We start from the raw sequence: 24,015 nt of genomic DNA on the forward strand, positions 1-24,015 counted from the left end.
CTCTTACATTGCTTCAAAAACCCTCACAGGCTGGGTCAGGTGACCTGGTAGTTCTGTCTGTCAGGTCTTGGGAATTGTACTGTGGCCTGCACTCAGTAAGGCAGAAAGAAAGGAGAAGAACTGGCAGGGGTGGTCTGCATAGAGAATGCAGGAAAGGTAAGCACCAAACAAAGGATGTGATTAGCATATCAGGTTAGTCTGGATTATCCGCTGCAGACCGGGAAGGAGAAAGTAAAAAAGGAGCTCTGAAAACGGCAAAGGGAAACAAGAAAACTCTTTTCTCTCGATCTTTGCAGCAGTTGCAGATTCAAGAGTTATGTGGATGACTTTAAAGTTATTTACTTAACACCCAGATGTGAGTTTGTGATAAAAATCCCCAGAGGAGACGCCGAGATGGAGGAAGAAGAGGAAGAAATGGCAGCTTCTCAGGTAAATGTCCTGTCCCGGGTCTGAGGCTGTGTCTGGTTTTCCTCCTGAAATGCCTGGTCTGAACATCTGCAAACCTTCAATTCTCTGCTTCTAATTTTTCTACCTAGGGTGTTTGTTGTCAACTGCTTATTTTTCTCCAGTTTTTCTTGTGTTAGAGGAGACTGGCCCTTTAGACAGTTTCTTCCTTATGTCCCAGAGCCTGTTATCCAATGTATGTATCCTGGCTTTCTATAGAGCATGATGAATTCTCAACGTTGTCAGTTTCAATGTTGAACATATTCCCTTTGTGAAAGACCAACACGGGGAGGCACTGGTATCAGGGATTCCCAATGGAATGCTGTTCTGTGTTGGGATCCTAGGAAGTAGGGGAAACGCCATGATGAGTTTATATCTGGATGCACCTTCAGGTCATTAGAACAGGAGCAAAAGGCAATGCCCTTGGAAATAGAATGGACTCAGTGGTCCAGATTTTTTTTCAGAATATTTTCAAAAATAAAAAAATGTAGTTGAGACTATCCTCTTCCTCTGTGTCTATAAGAAAGACTTACTAATTAAATGTGGTATTAGGCTACATGTCACGGGAGGTATATATGAAGTGAAATTTGCTTAAAACTAGCATTTTTTAATGATTGATTCAGATCATGGTTTCCATAATATTGCCAACATACCCGTGCAGTGGTAATGCATTCTTCCATGTACTTCTAACCCCATGACTCTGATGGTCACTGGTTTAGGTACTTCTGTGAGATTCCCATGCAACGCAGCTCATGTATTTTCCTTTTGTCTTTAACAAGTGTCTTGGGGAAAAAAAGTGAGGGATGTGCCTAAACTATCACAGTTAATGGGGGAATCCCATATGCTCTTAAGTTTCTCTTTGCTTTGGAAGATGACTGTGTTTAGTAGAGATGCTGGGTTTGGGGGATTTTTCTCACTCAAGCCCAGGTCTGATCATTTCCAGGTACACTCTATGCTCACATCACAGAATCTCATCATATTTTTGTATTTTCCAAAATGTTTATAAGAATATTATTAGTGTCAATCTATGTTCAACTATATTAAAATTTGAATTGTAGCTCTTTGGAAATGATATAGATTTTAAGGAAATTTAAAAACTCAGAACCAGAGCTTTCCTTTATGTTACATCATTCTGTATATCTGCATTATAGTTTATTTAAAGAAATAAAATAATATCATCCTCATATATTTATGTACATTTTTAATAAGTTAAAAAATTTTATTTTATTGACATGAGGAATTTTCCCTATTAACTATTAATAAGTATATAGCCCCATTTTAGTTTATGTGTCTGTCCACAAACCTGTTAACATGATTTGATCGCTTTTTTCTATTTTTTAAAGATTTTCAGAAGAAGGGAATACGTACCTACTCTAGTATTCTTTCCTGGAGAATCCTATGGACAGAGGACCTATTATTTCTCTTGCACATTCAAGATTCTGTAAAAACTGTCAGAAAGACATACAGTATATGCTAAATAGTTAAAATGATCCTTGCTGCAAGGTTACTATCTTATAGAGACCTGTAAAATCTGTAAAAGACTTAAAGTTCAACTAAAGTGTGAATTCTTCCCTACTGTTCTCCTTCATTGCTGTTCAGAATGGTCATTTGTGGAGCAGAATTTGCAATATTACTACTTCAAATATGCTTGGTAAAAATGTGGCACAATTTTTCCACTCCAGAACTCTTCGATCAGAATCTGCTTTTTAAAAATGTTTCCTGGTTTTTGGTAGACAATTTATCCTAGGTCACACGAGTACAACACTCAAAAATAAATATGCCAGTGTTGATCTGATGACATTATAATTTCTCTTCCACATCAGAATAGTTTCTTGTTAATCATATACTCTTTTCTTGGGGTTAAAAATGTGGTAGAAAATGTTGCTGTTTGATACCAGAAACTACAGTAAATCAAAATGAGTTCTCTGAAATTACTGTTTTCGTTTAGGGTCAGGTTAGGAAGTCTTCGCTTGGCCATATGACAGTCAGTCATTCAGTCAGTTCAGCCATTCAGTCATCAGTCTTGTCTGACTCTTTGAGATCTCAGTTTTGTCTGGCTCTTTGTGACCCCAAAGTACATGCATGTGTACTTTGTATTTCAGGGACGGCTGATGTTCCAGGATGTGGCCATAGACTTCACCCAAGAGGAGTGGGAATGCCTGGACCTCGGTCAGCGGGACCTGTACAGGGATGTGATGTTAGAGATCTACGGGAACCTGGCCTCCTTGGGTGAGGACAACTGCCTTCAAGAATCCCTTTTCCACCACTGGGTTTGGTGCCTGCATTTCTAGAACGTCTCCTGGAATTTCCTGCTTCCACCAACACCTTCAGATCCCTGTTTTCTAGCAGGAAATGGGTATTTGTGAGTTCAGAAAGAAAGCCTTCATGGTGATTCAGTATGTTTCTAACCTTTTTCTTCCTTGATGTAATCTGCCTCCTTCACTCTAAGGTGGTGGTGATTGAATCAGTTCCATGGTATTAAATAGTGACACCTTCCTCTTAAAATCACATTTACACTACTTACTTTCGCCTTGTAGTACTTGACCAGAATGTCAGGATCTGATTTTTATGTATTTGTTAGTATTGTAAGCGTGCTTTCAATAAAGTATTTGGGGGAATCATTCTCTAGGCTGTATTAACATTCACCCGTGTGTTCTCTTATCACCCAAATACATATTGTGTTGGAAACTTATGAATCTCTAGCAAAAGAGATATTCCTTTCTCTGATGAACAGGTCTTGTGGTCTCTAACCCGGACCTGGTCACCTTTCTGGAGCAAATGAAGAATCCCTGGGGTGTAAGGAGAACGGACACAACAGCCACATACCCAGGTAGGTGTGAATGGAGTGAGCTGATGACTCAGGTGAGAGATCCAAGGAGCAGTGAGGAAGTCAGCCTTTGTCCTGTGGCTTGGGAAGACGTGCTCCAGTGGAAATGATTCTGGAGAACTCTGGGTTCATTTCTGTTGCTGTCATAGACGGACATTGCCTGGCTCCTTCTGCCTCTCAGTCATTCATGAATTCAGCTCCATGATTACTTTTCTCATCCACAGTGAGAATTCAAATTCTCTTCTTGGCTTGTGACAACTTGCATGAGTTGGCTGCTCTTTCATTTCTTGGGTGTCCTAGAAAAACTGCCCATTGATGAATAAATATAAGATGCTCTTTTTAAAGTTTGTTTCTACCTCTAGAAAGAAATGTGTGAGTGGAATTGTAAACAAACTACCAATACTCTAGGAATATTGGAGACAGGATTTTTTTCTGATTTATATTTTCTAAAACACTGGAAGCTACAAATATGACCTTATAAATTTTAGGCTCCTTTCAGTTTATAAAGCAAAACCTATCTAAAATGAGAGAATGCAAATCCCTGAGTTACACCAATGTTTCACTTTTCTTTATGTGAACTTATTTTAAATATTTGAAGTTCATTTGCCACAATTCCTCAATGGTAAAATACTTTAATGTATTCAATTAACTCAAAGATTTTTTAAATAAATTGGCAAAATAGTTTGGAACATTTTCCACCGTATTTCTAATGGTTGTTTGAAACTATCAACATTTTCTAACATATAAAGAAGTACTTTTAAGTCCTTTAAATCCTTATTGGATTTAAATCCTTATTGTTTTACAATGTTGTTCTCTTGTACAGCAAAGAGAATAAGTATACGTATAAATAGCCACTCTTTATTAGATTTCCTTCCATTTGGGTCTCTGCAGGGAACTGAGTAGAGTTCTCTATGATCCCAACACATTTTTTAAAATCTCACTTCTTATTTAATTGCTTAAGGCTTTATTATCTTGTTTCTTATCAGATGCCCCAGACTTTATTAATTTATCTCATTTGTTTTCAGTTTCTGATGGCCCTCAGTTTCTAATTAGTTGTATGTCAATATCATTTATGATTTTTAGATAGAGACATCTAATAGAATATGTTCCAATAGAGCACAAGTTCTAAGAAGTGGATTAAAGAATTGGAAGGCACTTAGTATTTCTGAAAATGTTTGGTGTCTCCATTTAAGACGACTTAGGGCAAAAGGTAATCATTAGACTGCGTGTCTCCGCTTCATTTAGTGGTTCTTGTAGCTTATTATTTTGCCCCTTCCTCTGCTCCATACTCTTTGTCCCCTGGTTTTATTACATTCTCTGTGTTTTTGATCTCTGCCCTGAAGCATGGAGGATCCTAGTTCCTCTTGTTTCTTGTGCTTGACCCTTAGGGGCTCAGTTGGGTCCTGAGGTTTGTGCCCTGATCCCCTTGATAGCCTGCCCTGGATATTGAGGGGAGCCTCCCCTTCACTCTGTGGTTGTCACCACCATGTCTGTGGTGGGTCTGCGCCCTGGTTGCCGGAACAAAGCCCCCAGATCTGTTTCTTCGCTGTGATCCTGATCTGTGTGGAAGCAGATGGGATTGGAGCACACCCCCGGGAGAGAAGCCCCTGAGGATTGCTGCTCTGGGGATGTTCCCCTTGGGACGTTCTCTGTGCGTCACTTTCCCCCATTGGCTGAGTCCTGTGTGACCCTGGTAGGCACTGATCTTGGCCCCAGCTCAACCATGGGTATGCCGGCACATGGCCCTGGGTTCTCTCGGATACTGTTCTCCCCGGGTCACCAGCATAGATCCCCTGAACTCAGGGCCTAGGTCCCAGGTGCTGTGGTGCTGTGGGGGCAGCTGCGACTCCGGGCTGACCCCGTCCCCTCGTGTCCGAGCCCACAAAGTCTACAGTTGCTAAAGCCACACCTGCTGTGACCGGGGGCGTCCCCCTTCTACTTTAGATCCTCTGCAGGGGCTGAGCTGAGAAAGCCGGTTGCCTGTGTAAAAGCGTGGTTAATGCAGCTGCGAGCAGAGACCTCAGCTTTGCTTCCTTAACCCTGGGGCTCAACTGCGCTTTCAGCTCCTTCTGAGCATGAGGCCCACCCACGGGTGTCTGCTCCAGAGGCTGCCCCAGGGCACAGGGGTCTGCTGACGGGTAAGGAGGGGCATGGGGGAGGCCGTGGCTGGGCCTCAGTAGAGCCCACCGGGTGGCGGTCCTCCCTACTGCCAGGGATGAGGGGCCAGCATGGGGGAGAGAGGCTGCGGTGGGGTTCTTCCCTTTGGGCCTCACTCAACAGTGGCGTCTGCGCTTTGGTGGTGCAGGCTCCTCCACAAGCGTCCCATTTGCAGAGCTCCTCCCGCCCTCCCGTCCCCTCAGGATGTCTCCTCATGACCAACCGCAGTCCTCTGCCTGGGTTTGCTCCCCAAAGCCCACGTTCCAGCACACAGTCTTTGTCTGCAGGGGTGGACACCCTTGAGGTGGACACCCTCTCAGGCTGGGTGGGCAGGGCAGGGGTCAGCACCCCATCTGCAGCTCTCACTGTCCTGCTGCCACACGCGGGTTGCCATGTTCTCTTTCACAGAGAATGAGGCTCTCCTGTCCAAACTGGGTGCCCCCAGTGAGGGGCTCCCCCGGATGTGGACACCTCTTCTCTCTTCAGATCTCCCCAATGTTGCAGGTCCCATCCCAGTTCCTCTCCTCTTCCTTCTCCTTGTTTTTTGGTACTACCTGGCTCAGCAGGAATCTTTCTGGTCATTTTAGGTGGTGTAGGTTCTTTCCTAGTGTTAAGGGGGGGCTCTGTGTGAATTGTTCCAATTCTGATGTATTCTTGATGAATTTGTGGCGAGAGATGAACTTCAGTCTGCCTAATCCTCTGGCATCTTGATCCTTGGGTCACCATTTTCCTTAATCTTCAAGGATATATACTGAGAATAGTAGATAAGAAAGCTTTTATTTGGTGTCTTTCAGCTCTGTCTTCTCACAACACCCATGGTTTGATGTCAAAGAATCCAAGGTTTGAAAATTTAATCCGAAATGCAAACCTAGGCGTGTATGAAAGAGCTCCCCTAGGAAATGAACATTTAACCAAAGCCTGGGGATATACAAGGGCGTGTGAAGGCTGAGAGGATGTTTATATGGACATAAAGAAATTGAGACCGTTTCACATACCGTGGACATGACTGCCAGAAGAAATGAGCACTGGGAGTCAAATTGGGGGAAGCACCCGATTCAGTCATCACCGTCTGCCGCGCAGTGTATCTTTGTAAGCAATGACTCACATCAGTTTTTGAAACACACGCGTTCTCTGAGGGGAAATGTGGAAAATCTGGAAGGTCATCGAGTCTCTACTCCAAATGCTCGTTCAGACCACTCTGAACATAGACTTCGATTACACATACATTCAACGACGTCTGATAAGGAGAAGTTTACAAATGATGGGAAAAACTCACAATATAATCAAGTTGAGGGATCTGTGAGCAACCGGTCATTATTCTTCCACCAACAGACAGGTTCTCTCCAATCCAAAATGTGTAATGTTGATAATAATGGAAGAGACTTAATTAAGCCATCACTGTTTGATACATATCGTGATAGGGTAAATATAGAACAACTTTTCATGTGTAATAACACGAGTCAGGCCTTAAGTAGGAGCTCCAACCCCAATAGTTTTCAGACTATTTATGATGGAGCAAGAAACTGTTCATGCAATGACAGTGGATATAACATTGAACAAGACTCTGATCTTAGGAAACATCAGGCACCTCAATCTTCAGATAAGGATTCTAAAAGTAATACATGTAGGAATATCTTTTATCGAGCATCAGGTCTTTCACTAAATAAGAGTACCCATACTGGAGAGAAGACTTACAATTGTAGTGAATATGATGTTTCTAATCAGTCTTCAGAACTTATTCAACAGGAGAGTATTCAGAATCCACAGAAAAACTACAAGTGTAAGAAATGTGAGAAAGTCTTTACTAATGCACTCAATCTACGTAAACATAGGGAAATTCATACAGGATGGAATACTTTTAAATGTACAGAATGTGACAAAGCGTTTAATCAGAGTTCAAAACTTAGTCAGCATCAGCAAATCCATATTGGCCAGAAGCCTTATAAATGTAAGGAATGTGGCGAAGGCTTTAGCCAGCACTCAAATCTTACTTATCATCAGAGAGTCCATACCCGGGAGAAGTCTTTTAAATGTAAGGATTGTGGCAAAGCCTTTAAACAGTGCTCATGTCTTCATAAACGTCAGGTAATTCATGCTGGAGAGAAACCTTATAAATGTCAAGAATGTGGAAAAGTTTTCAGTCAAAACACAACTCTTATTAAACACCAGCAAATTCATTGTGACGAGAAGCCTTGTAAATGTACGTATTGTGGCAAAGGCTTTATTCAGCGCAGAGGTCTTACTTGCCATCAGAGAATTCACACTGGAGAGAAACCGTATAAATGTCAAGAATGTGGAAAAGCTTTCAGTCAATACACAACTCTTATTCAACACCAGCGAATTCACACTGGAGAGAAACCTTATAAATGTCAAGAATGTGGAAAAACTTTCAGTCAATACACAACTCTTATTCAACACCAGCGAATACATACTGGAGAGAAGCCTTATAAATGTAAGGATTGTGGCAAAAACTTTAGCCAGGTCTCAGGCCTTATGTACCATCAGAGAGTTCATACTGGAGAGAAGCCTTATAAATGTAAGGATTGTGGCAAAGGTTTTAGCCGGCACTCAGGCTTTATATCACATCAGAGAGTTCATACTGGAGAGAAGCCTTATAAATGTAAGGACTGTGGCAAAGACTTTAGCCGGGGCTCAGGCCTTATGTACCATCAGAGAGTTCATACTGGAGAGAAGCCTTATAAATGTCAGGATTGTGGCAAAGACTTTCGCCGGGGCTCAGGCCTCATGTACCATCAGAGAGTTCATACTGGAGAGAAGCCTTATAAATGTAAGGATTGTGGCAAAGGCTTTATTCAACACGGAGGTCTAACTTGCCATCAGAGAATTCACACTGGAGAGAAACCTTATAAATGTCAAGAATGTGGAAAAGCTTTCAGTCAATACTCAACTCTTACTAAACACCAGCGAATTCATACTGGAGAGAAGCCTTATAAATGTAAGGATTGTGGCAAAGGCTTTAGCCGGCACTCAGGCTTTATATCGCATCAGAGAGTTCATACTGGAGAGAAGCCTTATAAATGTAAGGACTGTGGCAAAGACTTTAGCCGGGGCTCAGGCCTTATGTACCATCAGAGAGTTCATACTGGAAAGAAGCCTTATAAATGTCAGGATTGTGGCAAAGGCTTTATCAACACGGAGGTCTAACTTGCCATCAGAGAATTCACACTGGAGAGAAACCTTATAAATGTCAAGAATGTGGAAAAGCTTTCAGTCAATACGCAACTCTTACTAAACACCAGCGAATTCATACTGGAGAGAAGCCTTATAAATGTAAGGATTGTGGCAAAGGCTTTAGACAGCGCTCATGGCTTATGTACCATCAGAGAGTTCATACTGGAGAGAAGTCTTATAAATGTAAGGACTGTGGCAAAGGCTTTAGCTGGCTCTCAGGTCTTACTTGCCATCAGAGAATTCACTCTGGAGAGAAACCTTATAAATGTCAAGAATGTGGAAAAGCTTTCAGTCAATACTCAACTCTTATGAAACACCAGCGAATTCATACTGGAGAGAAGCCTTATAAATGTAAGGATTGTGGCAAAGACTTTAGCCAGGGCTCAGGGCTTATGTACCATCAGAGAATTCATAGTGGAGAGAAGCCTTATAAATGTAAGGATTGTGGCAAAGGCTTTAGCCGGCCCTCAGGTCTTACTCACCATCAGAGAATTCACACTGGAGAGAAACCATATAAATGTGAAGAATGTGGAAAAGCTTTCAGTCGATGCTCTACTCTCACAAAACACCAGCGAATTCATACTGGAGAAAAGCCTTATAAATGTAAGGATTGTGGCAAAGGCTTTAGCTGGCTCTCAGGTCTTACTTGCCATCAGAGAATTCACACTGGAGAGAAACCTTATAAATGTCAAGAATGTGGAAAAACTTTCAGTCAATACTCAACTCTTATGAAACACCAGCGTATTCATACTGGAGAGAAGCCTTAAAAATGTAACGATTGTGGCAAAGACATTAGCCAGGGCTCAGGGCTTATGTACCATCAGAGAATTCATAGTGGAGAGAAGCCTTATAAATGTAAGGATTGTGGCAAAGGCTTTAGGCGGCCCTCAAGTCTTTCTCACCATCAGAGAATTCACACTGGAGAGAAACCATATAAATGTCAAAAATGTGGAAAAGCTTTCAATCGATGCTCTACTCTCACAAAACACCAGCGAATTCATACTGGAGAGAAGCCTTTTAAATGTAAAGATTGGTACCGGACAGATCTTACTCACCATCAGAAAATTCACACTGGAGAGAAACCTTATAAATGTAAAGAAGGTGAAAATGCTTTCAGTCACTATGCAACTCTTACTAAACGTGAGTGAATTCATACTAAAGAGAAGCCTTATAAATGTAAGGATTTTGATAAAGACTTTAACCCAGCACATTGGTCTTACTTACCATCAGATAATTCATACTGAAGGAAATCTCATAAATGTAAGGAAACCTGCAAAGGTGTCCTGGTGGGAAACCCTAGTAATGAAGTAAGACATGGAAGAGGTTTGTCCTGAACATACAGTTCAGGAAACCCAAGACTGCTTATATAAGAAAGATATGGAATGACGTAAAGAAAATGTAAATAAGTATTTACAAAAAATCTAAATAAATATCAGGAAATGCATACTAGAAATCATTTCATAAATCCTGTTTTCTGACGTTCCTCTTAGGGAGAAATATTGTAGATGTAATTCATAGTTAAAATAGACAGAAAATTGATATGTTAGTATGGATCACAAGATGAAGAGGTGATGTTTAGCCATGTACAGTTACTAGCTGTGTATGTTTGTCTATATTGACACAATTTGTGATTATTTGAAAACCAAAATGAATGTAACTGAATTCTCAAATTACTCCATGCCACACTTCATTTCTAGTGTGCATGCGAAGTTATGTTTTTCATGGTTGGTACCTCAAAGATGAGAGAAGCCCTTCTACCTAGGAAGAAAACATTTATATTTTTCTCTATTATAAGATTAAGGACACAGGGATGTAACATGTACAGTGAACATCTAAATGGTGGTGTTTGTCATTCATGTCACACATCCCTATAAGTCACCGTGATGTAAGTGTTCAGGGAATAATTCCACAGATTAAAGTAAGATGTCCATTTTCAATAGTTACATCACTTGCTTTTAAAGAAAAGTACAATAACAGTTCACTAAAATCTTGATGTATTTTATAATATCAACAGAAGTCATGAATATCAAGTGTCATGTTTCAATTAAAGACATCTCTGCTCCCCTAGAAATGTATGGAAAAACCTTCCCAGAAAAGTCATATAATTAGTGTACATCTTCTTAAATCATTAGTCTCCCTTTTGTAACCATAGAAATCACCCTTCTCAGATCATTTTATCAGAAGAAAGAATATCATTCTTTATGCTTATAATATGTATTTTAACCAAGGTTACATAGTGGAGTGTAAAAGTTTTTATTCTGTGTGTGATAAGCATGCATGTTAAACAAGAAAACTGAATGTTCTCTTGTGTAAATGTTGGTGTGTAATGAATGTAGTGTTAGCCTAGCAATTTAAGGTTGCAGGAAAGAATACCTAACAAGAAACTCTTCGGTAGCCTAGATGGGTGAAGTCTGTAACAATTAGTTTCCTTCCTGCCCTTAAGTTTCAAATCATTGGATCATGTATTTCCCATCATTTCTCTATTGTACTTTTCCCCGTCTCTGTAGCTGCAAGGACATTGTGACAGTTCTAATAAGAAGGATCATATAGAGTACTGTTGAGAGCTCCCCTGAACTGCTCCATGCTGTTGCTGCCTCAGCATCTGTCTGGGGAGCAGGCAGCCTGCAGGTCCTTGAACTCACACCAGCCAGTCGTGTGAGCACTTGCACTAGAAGACCCACTTCCTTGAGACCAGCAAGCTTCCTGAACCCCAGGGCCTATTCACAGGCTCTCCTTCAGTGACACCCTCAGAGCTCACCAGAATCCTGCTCCTCTTGGTTTGAATGGGTCCATCCACACTCAGCCTGGGGAGCCCACAGCACTTCGCCCAGGGCCTCTTATAAAAACCATAAGCCCAATTACTGCCTCTTTCTCTGCTCACTTCTATCCTTGACCTCACTCAGAGCTTGCTGTGAATTCTCTCAGGACCTAGAGTCATGAACTCACCTGCTTCAGTTTTCCTTTGTTCTTCTGTTGAGCTTAGTGAGACTTTTCATGGGCTCATTTAAGCAAATGTAAATTTAACATTTGTCACAAGAATACTTAAAAGTCATGATGGTAAAATTCTGAACTAAGATTTATAAAATCTAACCCTGTTTCTTAGCATATGTTTTTGTAAGGCTTAAAGGAACTGTTTTCTCATGGCTATGACATACACAATGCCATATATAAATATCTGAAAGTATATATGTTATATAATTTATATAGCATACATTGAACACAATAAATAAATATCTGAAGGTATAAACACTAGCAGTGAGAAATACAAGCAACATGTGAGTGTGTGTGTATTAGTACTCATTTACTTAAAGAATTGAGGAATGCTAGACCACAACTGCTCATTTCAGAATTGCAGATGATTTACTAAAAACTGCAAATCTTATAAATTTGTCCACTAATCTCTTCTGTCTACTATTCTGGGCATTCATTTCCTTAAATATCAGGAGGTTACATTTTTGAAGGAACTTCCACACTGTCCTCCCAAGTGACTGCACCAGCTTACATTCCCTCCAGCCATTCAGGAGGTTCCCTGTTCTCCCAGCCTCTTCCGCGTTTGTGACATTATTAGTGGGCTCTGTGCTATTCTGACTGGCAGGATGTGATACGTCACTGTAGCTTTGTTCTGCGTTTCTTACTATTTAGCGATGGTGAGCAACTTTCTTTTGTGTCTTGCCCATTGAAAAGGGCAAGTTTTCTCAGCCAGCCTCAGCGGCTGTGGGCACAGGCTTAGTCTCCCCACAGCACGTGGGGGATTCCTGGGCCAGGGGTGATGCCCGAGGCCCCCACACCATAGGTATATGCACACCACTCTCTCTCGAACCTCCCTCCCACAATCTCCCTCTCACCCCTCTAGCCATCACAGAGCCCCGCGCTGAGCTCTCTGTGCTATAGAGCAGGTTCCCACCTGCTACCTGTTTTATACATTGTGGTGAATATATGTCGAGACTCTTGTCTCAGTTGGGCCCCCTCTCATTCTCCCATGGTGTCCACAGGTCTAATCTCTATATTTGTGAAAATATTGTATTAACATAGATATATGGAATCTAGAAAATGTTACTGATGATCCTATATAATGAGCAGGACTAGAGCTGCAGACATAGATATTAAGCATTTTTATATTAAGCTTTCAAGGTATAAAATACATGGACACTCATTCCATGCGTTTTAGTAAGTGAAAGAAATCCATCTGAAAGTGCCACAAGAAGTCGGATTTTTGCAACCTGGCATTGTGGTGTAGGTGAATGTTCCACGTGCTCCATTGTGTCTGAGGCTTTGGGACCCAATGGACTGTGCCTGCCAGGTTCCTCTGTCCGTGAGATTTCCCAGGAAAGAACACTGAGTGGGTGGCCAATTCTTCTTTCAAGGGATCTTGCAGGGGATCCTTACCAAGGATTGAACCCACATCACCCGGGTCACCTGCATTGGCAGCTGGATTCGTCACCACAGAGCCACCTGAGAATCTAGTCAGAAATGTAGAAGAGATTAAAATGCTCAGTGGTTGCCATGGGTTGCAAAGCAGGGGCTATGAATACCGTGAGTTCAGGACCATGAAGTCATCCTGTGAAACTGTTGCAATGGACACAAGTTATTATACACTTTCCCAGACCCTAGAGTGAACACCCCCAGAAGAGAAATATAAGGTGAGACTAGAAACATTATTTCATGTCTTTCTAGATTCATCTGTGGTAACAAATGTAAACACTGGTGGGGAAATAAGTAGGAAGACTATCCACGTATGGGAGAAATATGTATATGGGAAATCTTCGTATCTTACTCTAAATTCCGCTGTGAAACTAAATCATCTGAGATATTGGTACTGGTGCATGTACAGTGATCATTTTTAGAATATATACTATTAGAAAAAACGATATGCTCCTACCTTAGTTTTTCCTTAGTCAATTATCTTTTAAAGATGTGAGAAAATAGGACTCTCCATAAAGAATAGAGAACAAACTGTAGCAGATGATTCATAAAGCCTAGAAATACAAACATTAAGTAGAGAAGCAACATTTTTCTGTTTTGAAAGTGAAGGTGAAGTCGCTCAGACCATGTCTGATTCCTTGGGACTCCATGGACTGTAGCCCGCCAGGCTCCTCTGTCCATGATATTTTCCAGGCAAGAATACTGGAGATGGTTGCCATATCTTCTCCAGGGGATCTTCCAGACCCAGGGATCAAACTCGGGTCTCCCACATGCAGGCAGACTCTTTACTCTCTGAGCTACCAGAGAATCTGTTTCATGTGTTAATTTATGGGTAAGTTCACTTATGACTTGTTTCCTTGGTTGGTCACCGGATAGATTTTAGGGCATCGTTTTCAAATGCATCTGTCCCTGCACATACACACTGTTAACCCAACGTCCACTGCTGCCCCTGGTTTATTCTCAAAGAAAGCTGTGATGGAAACACCTCCCGGATCCTGGTCTTGCTGTAGCAGACCCCCCACCTGAAGAGAGGTGGTCACAGTGCAAATCATTTTGTGCAAACCTGTTTCCCAGATTACAGAGGGGAGTAACAAACATACCAAAACTAAGGACTCAGGCCATCTTTCCTAGAATCCTGAGAGCAAAGCCTTGCAGGAACCCACGGCCCCCAGGTGATTCCCACCAAACACTCACCCCTCCCTCCCCTCCCCTAAGGGCACAGGCACAGGCCAAACCCAACCGAGAAAGAGCCCCTCCCCAGGAATCAGGCTGAGGTTCTTTGTTTCTAGTAGATCTCGCCCTCAACTCTCTCCGGAGCTCTGGGGCAGGCAGAGCTGAGGGCTCAAGCTCAGGGCTCCTGGAAGCCGGTCTTCCTGCTGCATTGTTTTAAAGACCCTCAGAGGCAGAGTCAGGGAGCCCAGAAGTTGGGTCCCTTGTCTCTTGTGAATTCTTCTGGGGCTTGGCTCTCTAATGCGGAAAGAAAGAGAACTCTCGGGGTGGTCTGCAAAGAGAGTGGGGAAAGTGAGCACCAAACCCAGGATGTGATTCGCATATCAGCTTAATCTTGATTACCCGCTACAGCTGAGGGACAGAGGAAGCCAGAAAAGAGCTCAGAAAAAGGAGAGAGAAAGAAGTCGTTCTCTTCCTTTTCACTGCAGCAGTTGAAGCTGAAAGAGCTGTGTGGATGCCTTTAAAGGTATTTTCTCAGCCTGTGTGCGAGTTTGGGACATAATATCCCCAAAGAAGACGCAGAGCAGGAGGAAGAAGAGGAGGAAATGGCAGCTCCTCAGGTAAACGTCCTGTCCCGGGTCTGGGGCTGTGTCTGCGTTTCCTCCTGAAAGGGCTGGGCTGAGAAGCTGCACACCTTTACGCTCTGATTCTAATGTTTCCCTCTGGCGGTTTGTTGTCAATGACTTCTATTTCCTTTATTTCTTATAATGGTGAAGACCGGCTCTTAGCCTGCTTCTCCCTTGTGTCCCACAGCCTTTTCTTCATCCTATCCTTGCATTCTGTAGACCATGATGAAATCTCAGGATGAATTAGTGACTTCCCTTTTTGAGAAATGAACTCGGGGTGGGGGGGAGGGGTTAGAGCTATCTGAGATTCCCACTGAAATGTGGTTGGTGTTGGGATCTCAGGGAAGTAGGGAGACGCTGTGATGAGTTTACATGTAAATGCAATTCAGTTCTGTAGAACAGGAGTAAAAAAAATGCCCTTATAAATAGAATGAACTCAGCAGTCCAGAAAATTTTCAGAAATAATGTACCAGAGGCCATCCTCTGTTCCAATAAGAAAAACTTACTATGACATGTACTATTAGGTTACAGATCACGGGAGGTATACATGCACTGCAAATTGCATAAAGCTGATATTTTTCATAATAGATTGAGATCATGGTTTTCATAATATTGCCAAAATGCCTGGCAGTGATAATACATTTTTCCATGGAGTTCTTAACCCATGGCCTTGGATGTTCACTGGTTCAGGTGCTCCTGTGAGAATCCCGTGCTATGAGATTCTTTTTTTTTTTTTTTTTCCCTGCCTTCACAAAGGGGTATTGGAAAGAAAAAGTGAGGGATATGGGCAACTGTCACATTTAGTGGGGAAACTCTGTATCATTTGGTTTCTCTTTGCTTTGAACGATGAATACTGTTGGCTAAGACAGATGCACAACTTGAGAATTGTGAGTTAAGTTATATTTGGAGCAAAATGAACACAGGAGCCCAGGAGACAGCACCTCAGACAACTCTGAGAGACTGCTCCAAGAGGCGGTGGGGGAAGGTGGGTGTATAAGATTCAGTGCAGTCAAGCGCTAACTTGACAAAAAGCATTTCTGCCAGTCATGAGGAACTGATGTCACCGTTGAGTGACTTAGTGCTTTTCTAGATATGAAGGGGCTTCCCTGATGACTCAGATGCTAAATGCGGGAGACCTGGGTTTGATCCATAGGTTCAGAAGATCCCCTGGAGGAGGGCATGGCAACCCACTCTGGTATTCTTGCCTGGAGAATCCCCATAAACAGAGGAGCCTGGTGGGCTACAGTCCATGGGGTCACAAAGTGTTGGATACAACTGAGTGACGAAGCCCAGCACACACAGATATGAAGAGATGCAAGGACTGGAATCCTGAAATCAGTTCCTGAAGATAGCTAACTCTCTTCAGACGAGTTCCACCATATTCCCTGGAGCACAGAGTGCTTGAATCCAATCTGAAGTCCCTCAGGGGAGGTTGAACATCAACAGTTTCACCACCAGAAGGTTCATTCTTTACAGAGGCAGAAGGCAAGCGTCCTTGTTGTTGTTGTTCAGTTGCTGGCAATGTTCTTGGCGAGTGCCAATTTGTTGTTGACAATACTCACATGTGTTTACTAGAGATGCCGGGTTTTGGGAGTGGGGGTTTCCATCACTCAAGCCCAGGTCTGATCATTTCCAGTAAATCCATGCTCACATCACAGACAGTTTCATCCTCTTTCTCCATTTTCTAAAATGTTTACAAGAACCCTTTTAGTGGTAATCTATGTTAAACTGTTCAGTTTTTTTTTTTTTTTAATTTTTCAGTGGGTTTTGTCATACATTGATGTGAATCAGCCATAGAGTTACACGAATTCCCCATCTCAGTCTCCCATCCCACCTTCCTCTCCACCCGATTCCTCTGGATCTTCCCAGCCAAACAGGCCCGATCACTTGACTCATGCCTCCCACCTTGGCTGGTGGTCTGTTTCACCACAGATAATATACATGCTGTTCTTTCGAAACATCCCACCCTCCCCTTCTCCCACAGAGTTCAAAAGTCTGTTCTGTATTTCTGCATCTCTTCTTCTGCCCTGCATATAGGGCCATTGTTACCATCTTTCTAAATTCCATATATATGTGTTAGTATACTGTAATGTTCTTTATCTTTCTGGCTCACCTCACTCTGTATAATGGGCTCCAGTTTCATCCATCTCATTAGAAGTGATTCAAATGAATTCCTTTTAATGGCTGAGTAATATTCCATGGTGTATATGTACCACAGCTTCCTTATCCATTCATCTGTTGATGGGCATCTAGCTTGCTTCCATGTCCTGGCTATTATAAACAGTGCTGCAATGAACATTGGGGTTCATGTGTCCCTTTCAGATCTGGTTTCCTCAGTGTGTATGCCCAGAAGTGGTATTGCTGGGTCATATGGTAGTTCTATTTCCAGTTTTTTAAGAAATCTCCACACTGTTTTCCATAGTGACTGTACTAGTTTGCATTCCCACCAACAGTGTAAGAGGGTTCCCTTTTCTCCACACACTCTCCAGCATTTATTGCTTGTAGACTTTTGGATAGCAGCCATCCTGACTGGCGTGTAATGGTACGACATTGTGGTTTTGATTTGCATTTCTCTGATAATGAGCGATGTGGACCATCTTTTCATGTGTTTGTTAGCCATCTGTATGTCTTCTTTGGAGAAATCTCTGTTTAGTTCTTTGGCCCATTTTTTGATTGGGTCATTTGTTTTTCTGGAATTGAGCTTCAGGAGTTGCTTGTATATTTTTGAGATTAATCCTTTGTCTGTTTCCTCATTTGCTATTATTTTCTCCCAATCTGAGGGCTGTCTTTTCACCTTACTTATAGTTTCCTTTGTTGTGCAAAAGCTTTTAAGTTTCATTAGGTCCCATTTGTTTATTTTTGCTTTTATTTCCAATATTCTGGGAGGTGGGTCATAGAAGATCTTGCTGTGATTTATGTGGGAGAGTGTTTTGCCTATATTCTCCTCTTGGAGTTTTATAGTTTCTGGTCTTACATTTAGATCTTTAATACATTTTGAGTTTATTTTTGTGTATGGTGTGAGAAAGTGTTCCAGTTTCATTCTTTTACAAGTGGTTGACCAGTTTTCCCAGCACCACTTGTTAAAGAGATTGTCTTTTTTCCATTGTATATCCTTGCCTCCTTTGTCAAAGATAAGGTGTCCATAGGTTTCTGAATTTATCTCTGGGCTTTCTATTCTGTTCCATTGATCTATATTTCTGTCTTTGTGCCAGTACCATACTGTCTTGATGACTGTGGCTTTGTAGTAGAGTCTGAAGTCAAGCAGGTTGATTCCGCCAGTTCCATTCTTCTTTCTCAAGATTACTTTGGCTATTCGAGGTTTTTTGTATTTCCATACAAATTGTGAAATTATTTGTTCTAGTTCTGTGAAAAATACCGTTGGTAGCTTGATAGGGATTGCATTGAATCTATAGATTGCTTTGGGTAGAATAGCAACTTTGACAATATTGATTCTTCTATGTCTCTGCTTTTTAATATGCTGCCTAGGTTGCTCATAGTTTTCCTTCCAGGGAGCAAGCATCTTTTAATTTCATGACTGCAGTCACAATCTGCAGTATTTTTGGAACCCCCAAAAATTAAGTCTGTCATCATTTCCATTGTTTGCACATCTATTGGCCATGAAGTGATGGGACTGGATGCCATGATCTTGGTTTTTTCAATCCTGAGCTGAGGTCAGGTTTTCACTTGCCTCTTTCAGTTTCTTCAGGGGACGCCTCAGTTTCTCTTTGTTTTCTGGCCTTTGAATGGTGTCGTCTGTATATCTGAGGTATTTGATAATTCTCTCTGCATCTTGATTCCAGCTTGTGCTTCTTCCAGCCCACCATTTAGCATGATGAAATGTGAAAAATGAAAGTGAAATTTGCTCTGTCATGTCTGACATTTTGCAGCCCCACAGACTATACCAGCTATGGAATTCTCTAGGCCAGAATACTGGAGTAGGGAGCCTTTCCCTTCTCCAGGGAATCTTCCCAACCCAGGGATCAACCAAGAGCTCCTGCATGATGTACTCTGCATGTAAGTTAAATAAGCAGGGTGACAATATACAGTCTTGACATAATGGTTTCCCAAATTGGAACCAGTCCGGTTTTCCATGTCCAGTTCTAGCTCTCATTTCTTGACCTGCATACAGATTTTTCAGGAGGTGTGTAAGGTGGTCTGGTATCTCCATCTCTTTAAGAATTTTCCAGGGTTTGTTGTGATCAACACGTTCTAAGGCATTGGCATAGTCAACAAAGCCAAAGCAGATGTTTCTCTGGAACTCTCTTGCTTTTTCAGTGATCCAAAGAATGTTGACAATTTGTTCTCTGGTTCCTCTGGCTTTTCAAAATCCAGCTTGAATGTCTGGAAGTTTTCAGTTCACACTCTGCTGAAGCCTTGCTTGGAGAACTTTGAGCCTTCCTTTGCTAGTGTTTGAAACGAGTGTGGTCATTTTAACATTTTTTGGCATTCCCTTCTTTGAGATTAGAATGGAAACTGAACTTTTCCAGTCCTGTGGCCACTGCTGAGTTTTCCAAATTTGCTGGCGTATTGAGTACAGCACTTTCACAGCATCATCTTTAAGATTTCAAATAGCTCAGCTGAAATTCCATCACCTCCACTAGCTCTGCCTGTAGTGATGCTTCCTAGGTCCACTTAATTTTAGACTACAGGATGTGTGTGTCTAGGTGAGTGGTCACACCATCCTGGTTATCACGGTCATTAGGATATTTTGTATAGCTCCTCCAGGCAGTCCTGACACCTTTTGTTAAGATCTGCTTCTGTTCCGTCCATACCATTTCTGTCCTTTATTGTGCCCATCTCTGCATGAAATATTCCCCTGGTATCTTTAATTTTCTTGAAGAGATCTCTAGTCTTTCCCATTCTTTTGACTTCTTTCCGATTTAGGTCTCCACAGAGCAATGAGTAGAATTCACAGGCTTTCAAGTATATTTTCAAAAGTCTCTCTTTCTTAACAACTAGTAGTTTATTGAGTTTACCTTACCTGTAATCAGTTTCCTCAGATATTGTCCTATGTGTTTTCAGCATCTGATTAGTTCTCTGTCAATATCATTTATTATTTTCATATTGAAACATGTAATAGAACATTTTCAGAAACATGTGTGACAAGCAATGGGTGAAACAATTATTAGGCAGCTAGGATTTGTGAAAATGCTTGGTGTCTCCACTTAAGATGACTAAAAGCAAGAAGTAATCCTTAGATTGCCTGTCTCCTCTTCATTTAGTGCTTCCTGTAGGTTCTTAGCCTGCTTCTCCCTCTGTCACACATTCCTTTGCCATCTCATTTTGTCCAGTTTCTGCTTGTAGTCTCTGTTTTGAAGGCTACGGGCACCTCGTTAGTCATCCTTCTGGTGCCTGCACCTTGGTGCGTGAGATTGGTCCAGACGTTTGTGCTCTGTTCTGTGGCGGTTCAGGCTTCCTCCACAAGCATCCCGTTTATAGAGCCCCGTCCCTCACTCCCGTCCCCCCAGGATGTCTCCTCACTGCCAACCACAGGCCTCTGCCTGGGTCTGCTGTCCGAACCCCACATTTCAGCACCCAGCCCTTGTCTGCAGTGGTGGATATGCCTCTCAGGCTGGGTGGGCAGGGTAGGGGTCAGGGCCCCGTGTGCAGGTCTCACCCTGTCCTGTTGTCACTCGCGGGTTGCCATGTTCTCCCCCACAGAGAATGAGGCTCTCTTTCTGTCCAAACTGAGCTCCCCGACGAGGGCCTTCCCCGGATGTGGAGACCACTCCTCACGTTCATGTCCCCCCATGGTTGCAGGCCCCATCCCACATCCTCTCCTCTTCCTTTTGCTTCTTCTTTCTCTTGTCCTACCTGGCTCAGCAAGAATGTATCTGTCCTTGTAGATTTCCAAGGGCCTCTGCTAGTGGCCAGCTGGGCTCTGTGAGAAGAGTCCATTTCTGATGTATTCTTGGTCATTTTGTGGAGAGAGAAGTCTATGTCTTCCTAATAGTCTGGTAATTTGATCCTTCCTTCTCTATTTTATTTTTGAACTAGTGAAGGGTTAATCAGTTTTCTCTAACACTTTAAGGATATTCCCTGGAAATAGCAGGCAAAATTACTTATTATTTGCTATCTTTCAGCTACGTCTCCACAAGACACCTGTGATTTGATGCCACAGAAACCAAGGATAAAAGGTTTGTTTCCAAAAGCAAACCTAGGAATATATGAAAGATTTCACCTCAGAAATTTCAATTTAATAAAACACTGGAAATATACGAGGGCATATGAAAGACAGAGAAGATGTTTATATGGACATAAAGAAATTGAGACAGTGACACATAAGGCAAACATTATTGCAAAAAGAAATGAGCAACATGAGTCAAATTGTGGGAACACCAATTTCAGTCCTCAATATCTGCTGAGAAGTGTAAGTCTTTAAGAAAAGATTCACCTCAGCCTGAGGAACACACATGTTCTCTGAAAGGAAACGTGGTGTATTTGGAAGGTGATTTAGTCTCTACTGCAAATACTCACTCAAACAATTCTGAACGTAGCCTTCATTTAAGCATAGGTTCAAGCATGTCTGAACACCTGAAATTTAAAAATGAGGGACAAAACTCACCATATACTCAATTTGAGGGATCTATGAGCAGGAAATCATTATTCTTCCATCAAAAGATATTTCCTCTCCATTCCACGATGAATAGTGTTGATGATAATGGAAGAGATGTAGTCCAACCGTCATTGTTCAATGTACGTCATGATATAGCTAATACAGAACAGCTTTCCACGTGTAATAAAATTAGTCAGGCCTTAAGCAAGAGTTCCAGCCCCAGTAATTATAAGGGTATTTATGGTGGATTGAGAAGGTATTCAAGCAATCAAACTGGGTATAAGGTTGAAGGAGAGTCAAACCTTATGAAACATCAGGGACCCGAATCTTCACACAGGGATTCTAAAAGTAATAAATGCAGACATATCTCTTATCAGATGTCAGTTCTTTCTCTAAAGAGGATTCACGCTGGAGAAAAGGCTTATAATTGTAGTGAATGTGGTAAAGCTTCTAATCAGTCTTCAGAGCTTGTACAGCAGCAAACTATTCAAAATTTACAGAAAGAAAACCAACGTAAGATACATAGGAAATTCTTTAGTACCTCATCCAATCTAAGAAGACATAGGAAAATTCATCCAGGAAAGACATCTTTCAAATGTACAGAATGTGACAAAACATTTGTCCATCACTCACTTCTTACTCAACATCAGCTTACTCACACTGGAGAGAAATGTTATAAATGTTCAGAATGTGGCAAAGCCTTTATTGCGAGTTCAAATCTTAGTAATCATCACCAAATTCATATGGGGGAGAAGCATTATAAGTGTACAGAATGTGGGAAGTCCTTCATGAACAGTTCTGCTCTTACTAGATATCAGCGAATTCATACTGGGGAGAGACCGTATAAGTGTATAGAATGTGGCAAAGGCTTTAATGACAAATCAAAACACACTAAACATCTGGGAGTTCATACTGGAGAGAAACCTTATAAATGTACAGAATGTGGCAAAGCCTTTACTCAGAAATTCAATCTTACAACACATCTGCGAGTGCATACTGGAGAGAAACCGTATAAATGTACAGAATGTGGCAAAGCCTTTAATCAGAATGTCAATCTTATCGCACATCTGCGAGTGCATACTGGAGAGAAACCGTATAAATGTACAGAATGTGGCAAAGCCTTTAATCAGAAATCAATTCTCACTAAACATCTGCGAGTTCATACTGGAGAGAAACCTTAAAAGCATGAAGGTTGTGGCAAAGGCTTTAGTCATATTGGTTATCTCACTAAACAGCTGAGAACACACACCGGGGAAGAAAACTAGGAATGGAAGAAGTGATGAAAGGTTTGTCATAAGTATGCATCAGAAAACTTGGGAGTTTATACAAGAAACCTATGAAAATGATGTGACAAATATGTAGAAAAGTATTTAATCAAAATTTTAATGTAAAGAAACATAAGAGACTGCATATTAGAATGTATTTCATCAATCCTCTTTTCTGAAGTTTCTCTGAAGGAGAAGTACTGTAGGGAGTACTCCATGGTTAAAACTCACAGAAGATGGATATATTAGCATGAATCATAGATGTGGATTGATGGTACAAAAGTTTGAATCATTAGCAATGTATGGTTTTTTTATAATGACGTGATTTGAGATTATTAGAAGTGAATGTAATTCAGTGTTCAAATAATCCATACTATGCTTCACTTCTATAGTGTGTATGCAAACATAGGTTTTGAATGGTTTATGCTTGAAAGATTAGCCTTTTCATATTGTGTTGCAACCATTTCTATCTATTCTTCATTAGAAGATGAAGGATACCATAGAGTAAAATGGACAATGAACATCTAAATGGAGATGTTTGTCATTGATGTGAAATATCAGGAGGTTGCCATGATGTAAGTGATCATGGAATGTCTTCAAGTATTAAAGGAAGACAGAAGTTGGTTATAAATTTTCAATAGGTCTATCAATTGATTTGAAAGAGGAACACCATCACAGTTCACTACAATACTGATGTGCCTTTATAATTTCAGCACGTCATGAATATTACTTGACAGTGTTGCAATAAAGACAGCTTCTGTGATAACCTAGAAATGTATTGGAAACCCTTCCTGGAAAAGGCAGAGAAGTACTGTGTACCAGGTTTACTGATTGTTTCCTAGGCTTTGTTTGTACACCATAAAAATCAGAAAAATGATAACTTTCTCTGTACTTTTGATATGTATTTAATCATGGATCATACCATGTCTTATTAAAGGTTTTATGTCAACTATATGTGAAATTCATACAAGGCTATTAGTAGAAGTGAATGGTTTTTAGTGTTTCAGTTGGTTGTAATGAATGAAATGTTAACCCACAACGAACAGTAACCTTCACCAGAAACTGGAAAATTCTTAGAAAAATGGGAATACCAGATCACCTGAGCTGCCTCTTGAGAAATCTGTATAGAGGTCAGGAAGCAACAGTTAGAACTCCACATGGAACAACAGACTGGTTCCAAATAGGGAAAGGGTACGTCAGGTGTGTATATTGTCACCCTGCTTATTGAACTTATATGCAGAGTACATACTGAGAAATGCTGGAAGAGTACAAGCTGAAATCAAGATTGATGGGAGAAATAGAATCACCTCAGCTATGCAGAGGACACCACCCTTATGGCAGAAAACGAAGAACTAA

At 41.4% G+C, this 24,015-nt stretch overlaps 2 protein-coding genes across 2 annotated transcripts in view; one reads left to right on the plus strand and one right to left on the minus strand.

Moving 5' to 3' along the window:
- Positions 1–22,575, plus strand: LOC136161697 (zinc finger protein 420-like). Its single transcript, XM_065926718.1, is given in 8 exon segments — positions 1–156; positions 297–429; positions 2,547–2,673; positions 3,179–3,274; positions 7,275–8,504; positions 8,588–9,635; positions 22,152–22,339; positions 22,397–22,575. Coding segments are annotated over 8 exon segments (3,012 nt in total). The 5' UTR covers positions 1–145.
- LOC136157635 (zinc finger protein 420-like) overlaps positions 1–24,015 on the minus strand; it is a 132,950-nt gene that overhangs the window by 28,459 nt on the left and 80,476 nt on the right. The gene's annotated exons all lie outside the window — the stretch shown is intronic.

This window comes from Muntiacus reevesi, chromosome 2 (assembly GCF_963930625.1).
Source record: "Muntiacus reevesi chromosome 2, mMunRee1.1, whole genome shotgun sequence".
NCBI lineage: Eukaryota > Metazoa > Chordata > Mammalia > Artiodactyla > Cervidae > Muntiacus > Muntiacus reevesi.